At 36.8% G+C, this 17,591-nt stretch overlaps 1 protein-coding gene across 1 annotated transcript in view; it reads right to left on the reverse strand.

The window, feature by feature from the left end:
* RAPGEF4 (Rap guanine nucleotide exchange factor 4) overlaps nucleotides 1-17,591 on the reverse strand; it is a 166,872-nt gene that overhangs the window by 20,694 nt on the left and 128,587 nt on the right. Inside the window, exons 15-21 of the mRNA XM_088135803.1 lie at nucleotides 13,217-13,305; nucleotides 9,284-9,362; nucleotides 4,095-4,245; nucleotides 3,103-3,191; nucleotides 2,433-2,463; nucleotides 1,964-2,042; nucleotides 828-974 (exon numbers count right to left, since the gene is read on the reverse strand). Of these exons, the coding sequence (XP_087991929.1) occupies nucleotides 828-974; nucleotides 1,964-2,042; nucleotides 2,433-2,463; nucleotides 3,103-3,191; nucleotides 4,095-4,245; nucleotides 9,284-9,362; nucleotides 13,217-13,305 (665 nt within the window). The remainder of the gene's footprint in view (nucleotides 1-827; nucleotides 975-1,963; nucleotides 2,043-2,432; nucleotides 2,464-3,102; nucleotides 3,192-4,094; nucleotides 4,246-9,283; nucleotides 9,363-13,216; nucleotides 13,306-17,591) is intronic.

Raw genomic sequence — 17,591 nt, forward strand, 5'->3', positions numbered from 1 at the left:
GAGAGATATAAAACTCTTTATCACAGATAACAAGATCTGGTGTGTATTTTGCAAATTTAAATTCACAAATCAAGGATAAGAAAAACACAGATAACAAGGGCCATCTGTATCACTCCAATTCTGGAAAAGAGCTCAAATTATAAAAAGAAATTTGTGTCCCAAATGTACAGCTTTTAGTAGATTCCCATTTTAACCAATGAATTATAACAGTATGGATAGGTTTTGGCTATGGAAAGAATTTTAATAAACATAAAGTAATAGAAGATGAATGTAATATATAATTGACAGCAGGTAGCATCATCTACTAGCTGACTCTAACTGAACACAAAAAGCTAAGCAGGGTCAGACTTTGTTAATACTTGGATGGGGGATGTTGGAAATCCTGTGGTTGTAGGCAAATCGGATAGCTGAAAAATCATCATGGTGAGAATGAAATGGTCAGCCTTTTCTTTAACTCTAAGAAGTCTGCCTGGATGTGTCCATATTGTGTCAAGGAGTTTAACTCCTCAACAAAGTCTTTATCCTTTATTTAATTTTGATATCGCATCAGGTTGCTAAAGCATCTTTAATTTTTTCTATACCAATTTCTACAAGAGTAACACAATAGATACACTATAGCCTTAAAAAGTGCAAATGTATACTTGGTGTACAACCTTCACTAATAAATCAGCTTATAAGTTTAGCTGCTCCCTGGTGCCTTCAGAGATCGTGGGCTGCAATTCCTGTTACCTTTAACGTGACAAATATTTGGGAAATCAATATAGGTCTTTTCATTCCATCATGGTTTGCCACTTCAGGATATATTGCAAATTACACAAATGCCTTACCTCCTGCTGAACTCATCTTGACCAATATCAAGCCATCTCCGGAGCCTAGTTTGTCAGTGATTGCGCAGAGGACTTCTTTAACAGACGACAAAACTGGAATGCGGATGGTGGTGTATGTGTGATCCACACAGTATACCTTGAACAAAACTTCAGACAAAAATAATGCATTAGGAATGGGGCCCTAAAAACCTACCTTGTCCTATGGCACAGGATGTGAGGGTGCTCATTAACATTCTTCATATCATAATGGCTCTCTCAAAAGGGACCTGAGTCCCAATATATCTTTAGAGTTGGCAGTGACAGTTCTTGGGGATGATCGATGGTGGACCAAAATGCTCTCCTTAGGCTTAGTCACAGAGTACAGATATCTCCTCCCCCCCCCCCCAACATTATTAATTTGTTTCTGTCATCATGTGGGTACATGGGTGTCCACAGGAAGGGTGGTGGTTATTACCTGAGTCATGATATCATCATGCAAATGACCTAATTCAAGTCATTGGCATGTGTATTGGGACATCACTATGGCTTCTACTGGAGGCCTATCTTGATGACCCTGAACTCTTAAGGGAGTGGATAAGTAAGACATGCTTTGAACCTTAAAACAATAGAAGCTTACATTTCTGGGCTGTACATCACTAGTAAAGAAATTACTTCTCCTAAACCTAGTTATGTTTCTTTAGCTATATTTGTTGGCTATGCTGTGGATGAATAAAATTACTACTTTTTTTGCATTCCTGTAATCCATCCTTTGATGACCTGAAAACTGTATTTCCCCTCACTCTGTCCCCCTCCCTAAGTGTATCTGTACTGGGTTTATATTATATGTTAGGAAAGTACCAAGAGAGACAAATTATGTATGGCAAAGCCTTATAGGTTTAAAGATTTTTGATATGTATCCACCCTGACCGTCATTGACAGTCTCATAATACATCTTAATAATAATTTTTAAAAAACCTCTGCTCTTCAGAGTGCATCTCTAACCTATGACAGTTTATCAAGATGCTTCTATTTTAGTATTATATTACAACCAGGCTGAGAAATTACTGAATCCTTAAAGTAATTAATTCAGTGTGTGGACCAATGGAGCTTCATTCCCATTCAGCACTGAAATCCTCTGGTCCAGTGCACTGACTTACTTTCATCACTCCCCCTGATGGGCTGGCGTTTTTGTGTCCTTTCATCACTCATGTTAAAGTGCTGCAGAAGGACTTTGTGCTGGGGGGGAAAAAAAACTTCATAATCACAGGTACAAGAGAAAAACAAGGTCTATCATTTATGGCCTATTAGTAAGGCAGTAGAATTTAGGAGAGAAAAAAACTACAAAGTTAACCATGTATTTGGAAAGTATTTCACTGTACCCATCTGGTATTATGACTCTGGAGACTTAAATCACAGAGTACTACCTTTTCTAACTTTTTAACATATAGCATCTTAACATCTGAATACAAACCCATGTTTTGACTGCAGGCAAATGTCTTTCCTGAAGCTTATATGACATGTGTACATGTGCGAGAATCAATGATACCTCCTTACCACATGAAAATATGGTAGTAAGTAACATATATGTAAATAATATATTTTTGTAGTGCACATATGCATATTTACCTTTTTCTGAGGTCCTTTAGCTTCTTCTGATCTGTCAAATGCAAATGAAACATAATCTAATATCCTTTTTATTATGTACTGTATGCTAAACTAATCAACAAAAAATACAAATACATACAAAGGGTTTTTAAAATCTTAAAAATTTGTGTTTTAGAGATTTTATACAGTAAATACTTTTAGACATTTAAGCAACGAAGAATTAAGCTTTATGTCTTTTATTCTGTAGGGTAATCCTAGTTATATCCTTGTATGATGGAGTTGCTCTTTACTGGTGATGAATCTTGCTTGATTCTGATTCCAGCACTGATGGGGAATCAGTGGGGCATCACGGGGTCACTCTCACCTGAAGAAACAATCCCACAAGCAGGTGGAGGCCACGGCAAGGAGGGCCTTTGCACAGCTTCAGCTGGTGCACCCACGCTTTGTACCAGGAGACCCTGACAACAGGAACTCTGCCCTCATCACCTCACAGTTAGACTACTGCAATGCACTCTATGTGGAGGTGCTCTTGAAGACAACCCAAAAGCTTCAGCTGTGGCATATGCATTCTTATAAAAAACACTAGCAGAATTCTTTGCAGAAGGCTGGTCTGAAAATGATAATGCTTTAGATCAAATGCTAGGCATTAGCAGAGATCAGTTTAGAGCAATGAGCTCGATCTGACACTTACATCTGTTTCATAGTTTTCTCTAGGTCTGGGAGTTGGTCTTTGAGTGCTGTAATTATTCTCGCATCATCCGATACAGTTACATAAAACTCCTGTTAAATGATAAAAAACATTCTTCAAATGGCAATAAAAAGGCCAGCTGGTTGGACAAAATCTGTATCCTATCTAAGCTGATTGCAAATCAGGAGAAAACAGCTAGGAATATATCTTTACAAATAGTATCAATAACACAGTATATTACTGATACTTTTTATACATAATAAATAGTATTATTTATGATCTACTCCAAAATGTAGATGTATATAAGTCCTTAACCTTTACCCTCATGAGTAATATATTTCTCTGATAACCCTACTGAAAATTGTGTTCTGCTTTTGGTGGTATTTTAATTAATTTATTTTAGGTTCTTTTCATCTTTTATTAGTTATCTCGACTGTGCCCTGGGCACAGAGAGAACTGCTCCTGTCTGTGCTCCTGCACTCTGAAGATGCCGGTCACAGGTGCTGGCGAAACGGTAGGAAACAAAACTTCCAGAACACGGCCACACAGCCCGGAAGACCCACACCAGCTATCTCGACTGCTGTTTTTCCTTATCCGAAATGTAGTATATCGATTCAGTTTTGATTATTAAATGAAAGAAAAATAACGTAACAGCAGCAGTAATAAAATAGCTTTGGAAAGGTTTTCCTCCTCTGATGCTCAAAAGGAACATTGAGATCAGCCATACCAAGTAGCACAGTGAGATGGCGATCTCAGGTGTCACAGAAATTATTATTACATATTTTAATCTTAACTAACGAACCACTTCCTAAAACTGGGTGCAGGGAACAGCCGTGGAAGACACCCTTTCCATCAAAGCCTGAAATAGCCCTTTGGGTCCTCATGTAACATCCTTGGAAGGCTGAGAACAGTCTGCCTAGCACAGGCTCTTGCCTGTGTCGCAATACTCTCACATTTTAGGGCAAAGAGACAAGTGTTGCAACAATGGGCCCTACCTCCAGAAAGGCCACTGTGGCTTCCTCTTCTTGCAGAACATCGCCATGAAAAGCAGCCCACAGCAGAACTAAACGAACGACTCGCCTTTTATTGTTCAGTGCATAATCCAGTTTTTCTTGCTCCGTGCCTTGGGAAGGCTGAGCATGGTAAGTGCCAGGATGTCAAGGCAAACATTCACTTTGCCATTCCCCCATCGCTACCACTCCTCTGAATTCCCTACCACTTGCTCATAAGAGTGGATTTTCAGGAAATTGCCTTTCTCGGGTATTAGGAAATGCAACTGCCAGCCCAGCAGGGTTTTCAAGATCAAAATTATATGTTGTATGTTCTCCAGTTTAAGAGATTTTCATGACACCTGATCACATGACATGGGTAGCAGGGAAAGAAAGTACAAGTGAATCCACAGGGTTCCCCAATAAAAAAGAGGATAGGTCAACAGTTTGTGTTAAATGTGGGCTCAGTTCCACAATTTCTCTGTGGATTTTTCTTTGCACTATAAAAGAAATGGAGCATGTAGTTGTACCATATGCTAATGTAACTTTGAATGCAAGGCCACGTCATTACACATGGTCAAATTTTTGGAAAGCAAAACATTGGGGGGGGGGTAATAGTTGTGTTTTTACCTTAAGGCAAAGATAGATGTAGACATAAAAAGAAAAAATAGGGTGAGATACAACTACATCATTTCTTTAGCTCTGTATCTATAATTTTACAGTACATTTCTATAGTCTCATTTTAGCAGTAGTAGTCCATGTGAATTGCACTGTTTGAACTGAACATGAAGTTTGTGTATCAGCAAAGAAAACAGCTAGCCTCTGCTGATCCAGCAGATCAATCCCTGTTCTCTTTTTCTATCACAAACGTCACTGTAATGGACCAGGCTACCTTTTCAGACCCGTGAGCCAGTTTACCGGAGGAACTGCTGCACTACTGAGAATAAGTTCATCGACTCATTGCCAATCCATCCAGCCAATCCCATCTGCTCTTACAACAACGAATAGCTCCTTAATCACCCCAATCCCGCTTCTTTTAAGAGTTATTCTGTTTGTTTTAGCATTCTTCTTTCAGCTTCTCTCTCTCTCTCTTTTGCTTCCTAAGATAAAGCTGTAACCAGTGCTCTATTTAAACCGTGCTTGCTTTTTCTTCTTTTGCATCTTACGTTTTCAGTTTATCATCCATTTGGTAAATATATTATAGGCAGAATGTACTGCTGGCAGTGATTATTTGGTGTTTTACCTTTGTATTTCCGCAATAAGAAAGGGAGTTTGTTTGTGAAAGACGTCATTTGTTTTAACCTGCCACCCTTCTGTGATTTGCTTCCCATCTTCGTAGGAGAGACGGGAGCATGGGAAGGCCCGTATGTTTCTGTGGGTAAGGCAAAGCAGAGCTGTTCTCAGGTGTTACGCGGACTGAGGCAGGCCAAAGACTGGATCTGGTGGCAGTAGGGTGGGACTCTCAATGCTGATGGGATATGTGGTGCTTCCTCTCGGGGAAGTGAATCTCCCAAAGGCAGGTGAGCAATATTCTCCTCAACTCACATAATATAATCCACTTTGTGCTGTGTAGGTTGGAGAAAGAAAGCCAGCTAATGCATCTCTCCACAAAGACTCATACCTTCTTCCACCCGCTGTTCATGACACTGTTACTCCCATTACATCAGTGTTGTCCAAACTTGGCCACTTTAAGATGAGTGGACTTCAACTCCCAGAATTCCCCAGCCAGCATGGCTGGCTGGGGAATTCTGGGAGTTGAAGTCCATTCAACTTAAAGTGGCCAAGTTTGGACAACACTGCATTATATTATCGAACCATCAACCAAGCGTCAGACATAACCAAATGGAAGGCTAAGTAATAAACCAGGGTTCACAAACCACAGAGTTGGGGCTCATGTAATAGTAGGCCAAAAGTGAACAACTCCTGTCCCATTTTGGATTAGTATGATGTATGAACCCAGTCAATGGTTTCAGCTTATTAGGGTTGCAAGCAGTAGCAACATAACCTTCCTTGCTCACATCCTAGTTTCTTCCTGGGGCAGAAAAGTAGAGCTCCAAATAATTTCTAAATGTACATGGGCATCACTGTTATTCTTTAAACTTCCCCGCCAAAGGAATAAAATTCTCCTGCTTGGAAAATGGCATTTTTTTTTACATGACAACAAGGCATATGTTCAACACATACTTGGAGATATATATTTATTGTATTTTATAACAGTTATCTTCCCTAGCTGGGTGGGCATGGATGAATCTGCCTGAAATATTGGCTTGACTTTTAACGTTCTGCTTAGTCCTGCCTTACTGGGACGCATAGTGATAGTTAGATCTGACAGTCAGACAGCTGGACATCAACAGATACTCATACAACAAGACTACAATAGTATTTTGAGCCCTGTAAGGTGAAACTAATGGCCCAGACTATCCTCTGCATATGACAGTTCTGTCAAGCAAGAGGACGTGGTCAAGGCAATTCTTAAAATAAACCATTTCATTTAAATCAAAACTTGAAAGTCCTTACATTGCAGTCTCTGGTAGGAGTCAAGAATTTTAAGTTGCTCACCAGGAAATACGCTATCTTTTCTCCCCAAGATACAGCGATGTGTACGTGAAATAATTGAGTAATTTATGAAAACATTTATGAATATGGGCCTTTGAACTCCTCACACAGCCACCATTTCCTTGGAATTATAATGCAACCTTGGAAACAGCAACTGAAGTTTGACAGCTGGGATTTGGAGCAGTTAATGTAATCTGAAAAATACTGAATTAAGATCAGAAGTTGACAAGCTATTTTATGGTAGCCGAAGCTAGGGAACAGGTTTGACAGTGCAGGCCCTGGTCCCTATAACCTTTCAAAAATCAAATAACATTTTACTGAGTTACTCCTGCCTTCACATGCAGCTTCTTCTGTGCAAGCCCTGTAATTATTCAATATTCTTTTACCTGCTGATTAAGTGACTCACCACAGGCACTAGCAATTTCTTTTCCATTTTTCCATTGCTCATCTACTTATTTTTAATTCTGCTAATAATTCCTCCCATGCAAATTCTATCATGGGAAAAGGTGGAGCCCTCCCTTCCTAAATGTTCATGCTGCAGATCTATCAGAATAATAGCGTTATGTATAAATAATATTCTAGAGAGGCTATAATTTCTAAGCTATTAATCAACAATGATGTTGTGACTGAATACTGATTTCATCATATTTTGAGCTTTAAAAACTGTTACTAACTATGCAGTCTGTTCTGCCCTCAGTATAATCACTGATTTATTTCCTTTCAGATGCTTAAAACCAAACTCAGTGTTCAGCTCAGGAGAAGGGAAACACACATATTCATGTAAAATGTTAATAATACAGCAGTGATAATAATACTCAGCATTTATATGCAAGTATATAAAACTTTGCAGATATCTGAGTGCTCTGATATCTGTAAAGTAATAACTCTGTAAAGTAGGCCAATATTTCCTGTCATTTTAATTGCAAACTCAGGTGGGGAGAGCTAATAGAAATGAAGTTAAAATAACAGACATTTCCTTTTTGGCAGGAAAAGGATTTTGCTCCAGTGAAATATATAAAGTGAGTTGGAATGTATTGAAATAGGATCCATCATTTTGCTTATTAACACTTGTCAAATTTTTAAAATATTATTTGCTTATGATGCTAGCAGAACAGAACCCAGCCCAAGCTCATTTCTTATTATACATGCTGAAGTAGAAATCTGAAAATAGGTGGGAAAACAACATATTATTTTTTAAATGATTATTTAAAATTATTTTAATTATCAAATTATTTTAAATGATAGAAGTTTAACTTTCTAGTAGAGGAAGCTGATGCACTGGAGTAGAGTTGGAGGAGAAACAAATTTAGATTTAGGCTACGATCGCTCTGAGATTATCATGATCTCCAAACAAAATACGTATATATCATCATGACACTAGAAATGGGGCACGCACCCCAAAATTGCCTCTCATCTCCTTGTTTAACTTTGTGCCACATAAGCAATACATCATTACCGCAGCAAGACCTACATCATCTCATCCTCAGAAAAGATCAGCAAAGTAAAAGCTAACTACTTCTCATTCATATTCTTACAAGTGCTAATCAGAAACTATCAACGTCATTATGGGATTTGCCCATCAAAAATATACAGTAGAAGGGAAATTTAATAAACATTTTTATGTTATAAATATTTGGAACTCCAGAACTTTGCTCTACTAACCAGCATGTTGCTATGAGACTGTTCAGAACTTTTCTGAAAAAAGGGAGGAAGGGAGAGAATGTATCTTACAGAACACGTATTTTGTATTCTCCTATATACGGTATTGATAAGATTTCTTTTTGAGGAAACTTAACCGCATAAGGCCCCTGGAAAAAGACCACTTCCCAACCTTGACCGAGTTTGCACTGATAAGCAATATGGTGGCTTGTTTGATCTTGGCTTGGCATTATGCAGGCAGCCAGCTATTGTGGCTTCTAAAGCCATGGTTTAAATTAATCATGGGAGAATATGATTTGTGAGTTGAGCTACTAGAGGTGAGTGCGATATCCCACCTTATTCTGCAAGTAATATCTGACGGGCTGGTGAGAACCAAGCCCTCCCACAGAAATGATCTACACGTCTAGAACTCTGCTCACCGGCTACTGTTAAGATTCATGTTCCAACCGCAGCCTTAAAGGTCTAGTCAGGGGGGGCACCTCATTCTAGGCCTTTCTACTGAGATGCATACATGTTGCATTCCAACACACGGAATCGGATTTATGTATCCCCAATTGTGTAGCTAATTAAGATAAATATAAATATTTTAAAACAATACTGTTCGGGGGGGGGAAGCCAAAACTTCCATTGCTGGGGAAAGGGACCATATGATTAAGAGACAGATTAAAGTCTATCCAGAAAAAAACTAAAAAGTTAAAAACGTTGAGACACTAAAGTTATTCTCAAACATGACTGAGACAGAAACAGATGAGACAGCCTCTTTTTTTCCCGTCAGCCAGACTTGTTATAAATGTGTGTGTGCATGTACACATACCTTTACCAAAGATCTATATCTATATCCATTGCTAAAATTACATCCTTGGGTCAACTGCTGTTATTAGCTAAGCTTAACTGCACTGGAGGAAGGAACGTTGTTAAATTCTGAATGATCTTTAACAAAGGAAGTGCGTCTGTGGTGAATATGACTTAAAAAAGGATATTGAGCCATCAGGGCTGGACAAAGTTGATTATTTGGCATGAATACACAGTGCATTGTAACAAAATCATGCATTCCAGCATCTGTGAAAACAAAACCAATAGCGGAAGCAAGTTAAATGATGCTAAGCTCCTCCTCAAGACTGTGTTCAGTGAAATACCATGTTCATTTCTTAAACAGCACAAATCTCTTAAACAGTAGTCATACTTTCCAGTAATTAGGATAATATATAAAATCAAAGTTTGACATTACAAAAACAGCACTTTGGGGCCTTCCCTTTTGGCTGGAGATCTGGTTGTCCCCATGTCAAAATGCCTCTGCTGGTAATCAATACAGCACAGAGAGCTCAAGTTGCAAAGATGGAAGGAGAACTGGTAGAAATTAAAGCTTGCTATTCCCTAAGCAGAAGTGCTCTTATTGCATTTTATAAAGTTATATCATTAGAGCCTTGTATAGGAAAGATCTGGCTAACTGAAGCAGCAGAGTTCCATTATCAATTTCTACTGAAATAAAGCATTACAGGAAAGCATCTGGATTACGTGACCTTCAGTATTCATCCACTAAAACTTGCAAAAGCATCAAAGTCACTTTAAGCAATTAAAAAAGGATTGCTACAGTTGAAATCCTGTGTTCAACAAGCAGAGAGTAAGCCACTCTGAACACAATGAGCTTCATTCCATGCACTGGAGTTTGCAGTAAATAGATTATTTTCCATAGAATGACAAAAATTTGGAACGTGCCATTGCTCACAGTATCACTTCCTCAGGAACCCTTGCCCTCTTTTTATGTATTCAGAGCAATTTTCTAGTCCTTATGATGATTCAGAGATATGAGTGCAAATGTGTGGGGAGTGCCAGAATAACAAGTCTGTTTATCACTGGATGGATGGAACCCAACGTCCTGCAAAATCTTTATTGACATTAGTAGCAGAAAAAGAACAAATGATGTGGAAGATGTAAGTCATAAAAACATATTTTGCATAATTTATACAGATTACAAAATTTAAGGTAGGACTGGGTGTCTGAGCTTTCTCGCTGTTTGAAACGTAGAAGTTATTTCCTATTTAACAGGGGACTTAAAGTGCTTTCTAGAGAAAACCAGAACCTTCATTTCTGAGTAATTAATGTCAAGAAACTCCCTAGAACAGTATGCAGCTAAGGCTGCTGGGCACCGGCAAAGGCCCGCTGGGTTACAGATAAAATGGCTGCATGTGCAAAATCTGCATACAAGAGAATTGAAATAGGACGATGGGCAAGTGTTGGGGAATGACATTTGTGGTTTAGAAAGGGCCACAACCATTGAAGAATGAAAGGGCAAGAATACAGCCTTCTTTGATTCCTCTGAGGAGAGGGAGGGGGGTGGTTAGATCCCCATTAAAATTGCCTCTAACCCGCATTGTAGTATTTTGATACAACAACATTATCAACCTGAGAAGGAACTATGAATGGGTGTTGCAGCTAATTTCCTCCATAGTCTCTCACAAAGAATCGAGTTGAAGGCTGCTCTTAAATCAATAAAGCCAACATAAGAAACATCTTTGGTAGGGCTAGAGTATTTTTCAGCTAAATGGAATAAAATTGCACATCGATCCGTGGTGGAATATCCTGATCTAAAACCTGCTTGTTCAGACGCCAGGATATTCTCTGAATGCATCCAGTCTAAAAGTTTAGGGTATAGAAATCGGGCATAGGGTTTGCAGGATTTTGCTTACTGTCTTTCTTGTCTATTGGGAGAGTATAGAACTAAACCATGCTTTGGGAGGCGATAGAGTTATTAATGGCAATGAACACAGAGGCCCACCAACCAGGATTTATTTTTAATAATTCTGGCAAAATCATATATTTCCATGGGGTTTCACCATTTTTCCACTGAGAAACTAGTTTTGGGATTTATGATTTTGAAACTGGAGGGCCAGTCGGGGTAAGGATCAGATAAAGAGGGGCCAACAAAATCACTACCAAAAGGAACATTGAATAAGTTGCCAAAATATCAGGTGCAGGACTCTAAAGAGATTAAAACATTGGCTAGGTTTATCTGAAGAGTGAGAAACAAGATGCCAGAACGGACAATCATATTATTTGTTACTGCTTGCTGGAGCCTTGTCCAATTCACTAATGAATAGTTTTGCTTTTTCTCCCTCAAAAGCTTTTTTAAATAAGCGAACAATTTCACAAGAAACTGGGCACTTCTATTGGCTTTAAAATCACCTGCAATTATTAATACTATAACCACTATAAACCACTCTAGCAATAGCTATGGTTTGCAGAAGCCTCTTCTCATCATTGTTTGAGATTTGGTTTTTCTGTATTTTAAATTTTGTATTCGTGTTTTATTGGTCTGGGACTGTAAATAATAAATCAGAATATTTTCACTGGATAGGTCTTACAGCAAATAAATGGCAGTGAAATTTTTAGCTTCTATTCTGATTTGCTCACTTGGATGAAGTCCCATAGAAGTGATATTTTAACATCCCAAGCAACTTACGAGACAAATGATATTTTAATTAATGCTAAAAAATATGGTGTATATGCCTCTATAATCATGCATAGAAACACTCTTGGGAAAAGTTCATATATTTTAACTTAAAGTATTAAAATTATGTCAGATGATCCTGCTAAGCTTTCCAAATGTATTTAATTATCCATTACACAGTAAACAAATGGGCATGAGGGATATATATCCTTTTAGTTACTGGCTAAGTTACTATGAGAGTATTAGTGATTAAAGGCACCAGGCTAGAAACCGGGAGTTCTAGTCCCGCCTTAGGCATGAAGTCAGCTGGGGGACCTTGGGCCAGTCGCTCCCTCTCAGTCCTGAGAAGCAGGCAAGGGGAAACCACTTCTGAAAAACCTTGGCAAGAAAACAGCAGGGATTTCTCCAGGCAGTCTCTGAGAATTGGATATGATTGAACGGATAAAAAAAAAGAATTACTATGAAGCCATGGAATGTAAGCAAGCATTTTAGAACAGATATCAATGTTGTTTCCTATTTTTCTTTTGCTTTGTCATGTTTTTTAATTTTACACTTATTTTTACCATAGGCATATTATTTAAATGATATAGTTACACATCTTATGAATTCGAGTAACTGCTAAGAATCCAACTGAATGTGGCAAGTACAAATCATGTACATAATTGCAGAAGGATTTGGGTAATTGGATATATGGGCTGACCATAGTAAGTAGCAACGAACTCCAATGTTGAGAGTGAAATTTTACCTATTTTAACTAGTCAGCTAAATCTTGGGTTTCAGATACCTATTAATTTTGTTTAAAAATAACTATTGTAAATCAAAATATTCTCTTTGAATACAATTAACTCAAATAAAAATGCTGTGGGACTTCATGCCTTCTCATAAATAACAATATATTTTAGTAGAATATATACAAAATCAAATGGCTCTCAGAGAAGGCAGTTTCCTTTACTATTATGCACTCTTTTAGATTATTTTCCTTTCTTTTTTTAAAGCTAGATTATTGCAGAAGGAGGAGCTATTATAACTACTGGATATTTGTGTTCTTACAAATGAAGAAAGAAGCCTTATGGTTGAAATTTTAAATAATTTGCTCATAAATGAAATACACTCTTTTTTTTTTGCAGGAGGGAGACTATTACTAATAATTTCAAAAATTAAGTACCATTGGAAAGTTCTGGAAAATGCAAAAAAAAAATAAAAATCCAAGCATATCAAAAAGACATTTGAAACTTCCTATCAAATAATTCCAGGCAATCCCATTGCCCAGCTTGTAGATTATAGTGCAAATATAAAGACAACAATTATACACAATATGGTTATCAACTTTAGTCAAAGGTCTACACAGAAGTTGGCCACTTGAATAAAGTGGAATTTAAGAAAATTGGAATGCAAGACAGCAGATTTTATTTCTTAGATAAGTTATGTATTAAGCTACAAATAGATTTTTATTAAACTTGCCTACCCATTCCTTCACTTAATGTTGATTCCAGACGCATCGTTTCTAGAAAGTGTTCTAAAATTTTCTCTGGAGTTCCTGACATCACAATATATCTGAGCAAGAAAATAATAAATAAGAAGTTATTTATTTATTTCTGCACCACCCAATGGGTAAATGTCCTTGGAACTCTTTATAAACATAGTAACTACACAAGACCACTGCAATACAATAAGGTTAAAAAGCCAGAATTAAAATAAATGAAAGTCACATGCTGGAAAAGGACTTAGCCTGATACTTTCACATATAGAGTGAGCTCACTAGACAGACAATATTCCATAGGTGAGGTGGGGGGACAGGCTTTCCTGCGAACACATTTTCCCCAGGACCCACATCTTGTACTATTGCTTAATTTTATTAGCTCTTATTTCAGATTCAGCACAAACATATTCAAGGATCAAAAAGGCAATGAATCAAGATTGTTATAAAAGATGTCAGGTGAAAGAGAGGAAAAGATATAACAGATAACAGAATGAAGCAGTCAAATTTTCAACATGGCGTTGAGGAAGGCAAGAGTGATGGGATGCAACAAAAATGTATCTATCACCAGAAAATTCTAAAAAGAGATCATATTAACAACATTACACTGGACAATGTGACTCATGGGTCAGTTGGGATGTGAAATCATCATCCTTCTAAGCGTATAAAATTCATGGAAAGCACCTGATTGAGAAAAGCTGGTTTGCTTAATGACTGCGGTGATTCACTTAACTGTTGTAAAAATTGTCATAAAATCGGGTCCAGTCACGTGGTGACTCATTTAATGACCACCCCACTTAACAACCAATTTTCCGATCCCTATTGTGGTCATTAAGTTAGGACTACCTGTACTTTGAAGGAATATGTGAAGGAATATGTACTTTGAAGGAATATAGCATATATTACAGATTGAAATGAAAATTCAACTTTTAAGATTTCTTTCCTTATAGAATAAATTATTTTCCAGGATTGTTGATTGTTAAAATTTCTGCCTCGGACTCAAATTTCTTTTGTGTGACTGCTGTCTTGGTTGCAGCTCTTCCTCATGTTCCTTAAGGTTAATCTTACAGCTCATTACAGCTTTATTCAGTTTCAGTTTTTTAATTACCTCTCAAGTTTCATCATCAGTTATGGTTAAGTTATGGACTTTTTTCTGTTGATCTATAAATGTTATAAGTAATGTTTTATTCTGATATTCTTCCATTTCTTCCAGATGAGATTCTGTTAGTTATACAATCTGGAATAATAGTTAACAAATTGCTCCATCATCTCTTTTCTTATAGAAACATGTTTAGTTTCACCCTGATCCTGCTCTTTACACAACTGATAAGCTAGCAAGTTACTTGATTTATCGCCTTTTTAAAGGTATGTCTGTTTAATAAAATTCAGGTCTCGTTTACTTCCATTAAATCTAGTTCGTTCTATATTGCTGTTATATCTTGTTGCAAATCCAAAACTGTTTATGCCTTGATTCTAGTTGTTTCAGATCATTCAGCAATATATCCTTCTGATTCTGCATGGCTTTCTTTCTATTTGATGCTACAGAGATTAAAACAAACCTCCCATAAATGTTGTAGACATTAAATTGATTTGGCAAAAGCTTTTTAGTTCCTGACAACACTTCAGTTTAATATCCTCTTGTAATAATAAAAGTTCATTGAATCTCCATCTTTTCGATCAATAACTTCCTCTATTTGGTCTTACAGTTACTGGATCGTGAGCTGCATACGTCCATGTCTGTAAGGTTGGTTAACAATGAATTAGAAATCCAGCACATGTCTATCCATGAATACGTTTTATGAACTGAAGGGTAATAAGTATACTGTCTCTCTGTAGGAAGCTTGTATCTCCATGCATCCAAGGGAGAAAATAATGGCATCTAGGCTGAGACTTGTGAGGGGAGCTAATGATATTTCTTTTGGGTGAAATAGTTTTATCAATATGCGGGGGAAACCCTCATTCATATCTCCAAGGATTAAGAGATGTCCCTCTGTGATTTCCAGAAGTAATTGAAAAAAAATACTGTATTTCATAGAATTTTGTTTTATTATCATTCAGAGCATAAATTGGGGAAATTGTTATTTTTCCAGATTCAGTCTAAAAACATAATATTATGGAATATAATATTATGGATCTTCCTTCCTCATCTTAGATTTGTTTTTTTTAGAGTGCACAATAAAATTTTCACATATCTAGCTACTTCATTATTTCCTGTCTGTCCAAGGTCACAAAATGTTGACTGAGCTTTTTACACTTCAACAGATTTAGGTTGCCATTTTTAATGAGTTTCTCTTGAAGGCATATCATAATTGCTTTTTCCTTTTTAACTTAGGAAAGCTTTTTTCCTTTTAAATGGACTATTCAGGCTGAAACATTCTATTAGTATCATTGATAGGGTACACAAAGCCTTTCACAGCATCCCAAACACCTCCAGATAAAATGGAGTAGCCCATCTTTATTTGATCTTTTTATTCCAAAGAACAGTTGTCAAAAATCTCAAGATTTCTCATCTTCCTAAGTATATCTGGAGGTACATCTAGTAAAATCTCAATTATTCCATCTCCAAGTTGTAGAGCAGTTTCATTTCTTTTTGCTCCAGTATTGCCTCTTCAGTCGTTATGTGAATTTTACAAGTATATCTCATGGCAATTTTCCCTTTCATGCTGCCTGAGAATTTATTCTGAAGATTTCCTGAATTTCATCCAGATGCAGACGTAGATAAGTCTTAAGTAGGTTTTCCATTTCTCTTTTTACATCTTCTCTACTGAAATCTTCAAGTATACCTCTAAACTTTACATTGTTTTTATGTAGTTCTGTTTCTACTAGTTCTAATTTAGTTTAATCCTTGTTCAGTTCTGTCTGATGAAATTTCTGAACTGAAAACAGTTCCAGATGTCCTGTTTGCCATTTTTATCTCTTTATTCTGATGTTCTACTTGATTTGTTAATTTGTCATATCTGTCATCAATGTCAACCTTTGAGTTCATTATGTCTCTTGAGTTTGATTTTAGTTCCATATCTTTTTGTCTTTGCTGAATAATTTAGAAAAATTATATTCCATTGTAACTCACCCTTAAGAAATTATTTAAACTGAGGAAAAGAAACAAAAGAATCAGGCTGGGCTTCTTCCACTTTGGATTCTTCTTTATTCCTGCTCATTTTAGCTTATTTTATATCCAGAATTTCTATTCATTAAACTGAACCAAAGCAGTTTATAACATTAAGAATAGGAGATCAATTAAAAGAAAGTTCAATAATTCTTGATAACATGATATATAAATGACACATTAATATGTATAAGAGGGAGTGACATAAGTGAGTGACTTAAGCATATGAAGCTGTAACTAATATTAAACACTCTAGTCCTATATTAGAAATTTATTTTCCTGGTTCTATAGAGAAATGGCCCATGAGCAATGGCGGAATGTCCTGGTTCCACATTTTGTCCCCACATGCAGGATTCAACCTAGAGAAGAGTTTTAAGTAAGTGTGAAATGCAGTCAGAAAGACCAGAAGAGCAAAAAACAGACCGTGTTGAAAGATGGAGCTGAGAAGAAAAGCCTATCTGGAATGGCTAGGGAAACTGAGCAGGATAGAAGTTGAACTACTGGAAAAATAAAGCAGTGGTTGAATAGTGTCACACACATATCTAGGTGATGATGAAAAAAGGATGTTGGATATAGAACAAGGCAGAGATAAGTTAGATAAGTACACGTGGCCCAAGCAGAAGTAGCAATATAAGCGCAAACAAGAATAGTGATGAAAAGTTTCTACAAATAATTAACAGTTAATCCATGCAGAGTTGTTAGATAGTTAAACCAAGCTTAACCATATTGACTGAATTATTATATGCAGGAGAAGAAGAATTGCCTCTGAGAAGAACCTGGTAGAGCTTCTGTTGCTGATACGTTTCAGGATTCTGAGAAGATTTACATAAAGGGTGTTGGCTGAACTCACTCTCAAATCATTATATATTTTTTATACAGACAAGTGTCTCAGTGCTGCTCCACTTGAACTAGACTGGTTAAATCATGTTGTACCACCAATGGTAGGTTATTTAAGAAATCCTCCTTTAACAGAGAATCACGCTGATACTAGTTTATCCAAGCAATTGTCTGAACTATGCCATTTTCCTTCATGCCGTATTTTGTTTCAAGTTTAAAAGGTAGATTTCCAATTAACTCCAAGACAAGAGCTAGAATGTATCTAATCTGTATTTACATCCTCAGTTCTTAATCTGCGAGAGACTGACCTAACAATTTGTGTAGAGATAGGGACGTATAAGCAATATTAGAAATGAAAATCCAATAACTAAAATATTTATAATAACATCCCTTACGGCTTGTGAAGTTTTCTTAAAAGCT

Source organism: Python bivittatus, unplaced genomic scaffold (genome assembly GCF_059951505.1).
Source record: "Python bivittatus isolate LINGU-HERP-01145 unplaced genomic scaffold, Pbiv_v1 ctg000200_np1212, whole genome shotgun sequence".
Lineage (NCBI taxonomy): Eukaryota > Metazoa > Chordata > Lepidosauria > Squamata > Pythonidae > Python > Python bivittatus.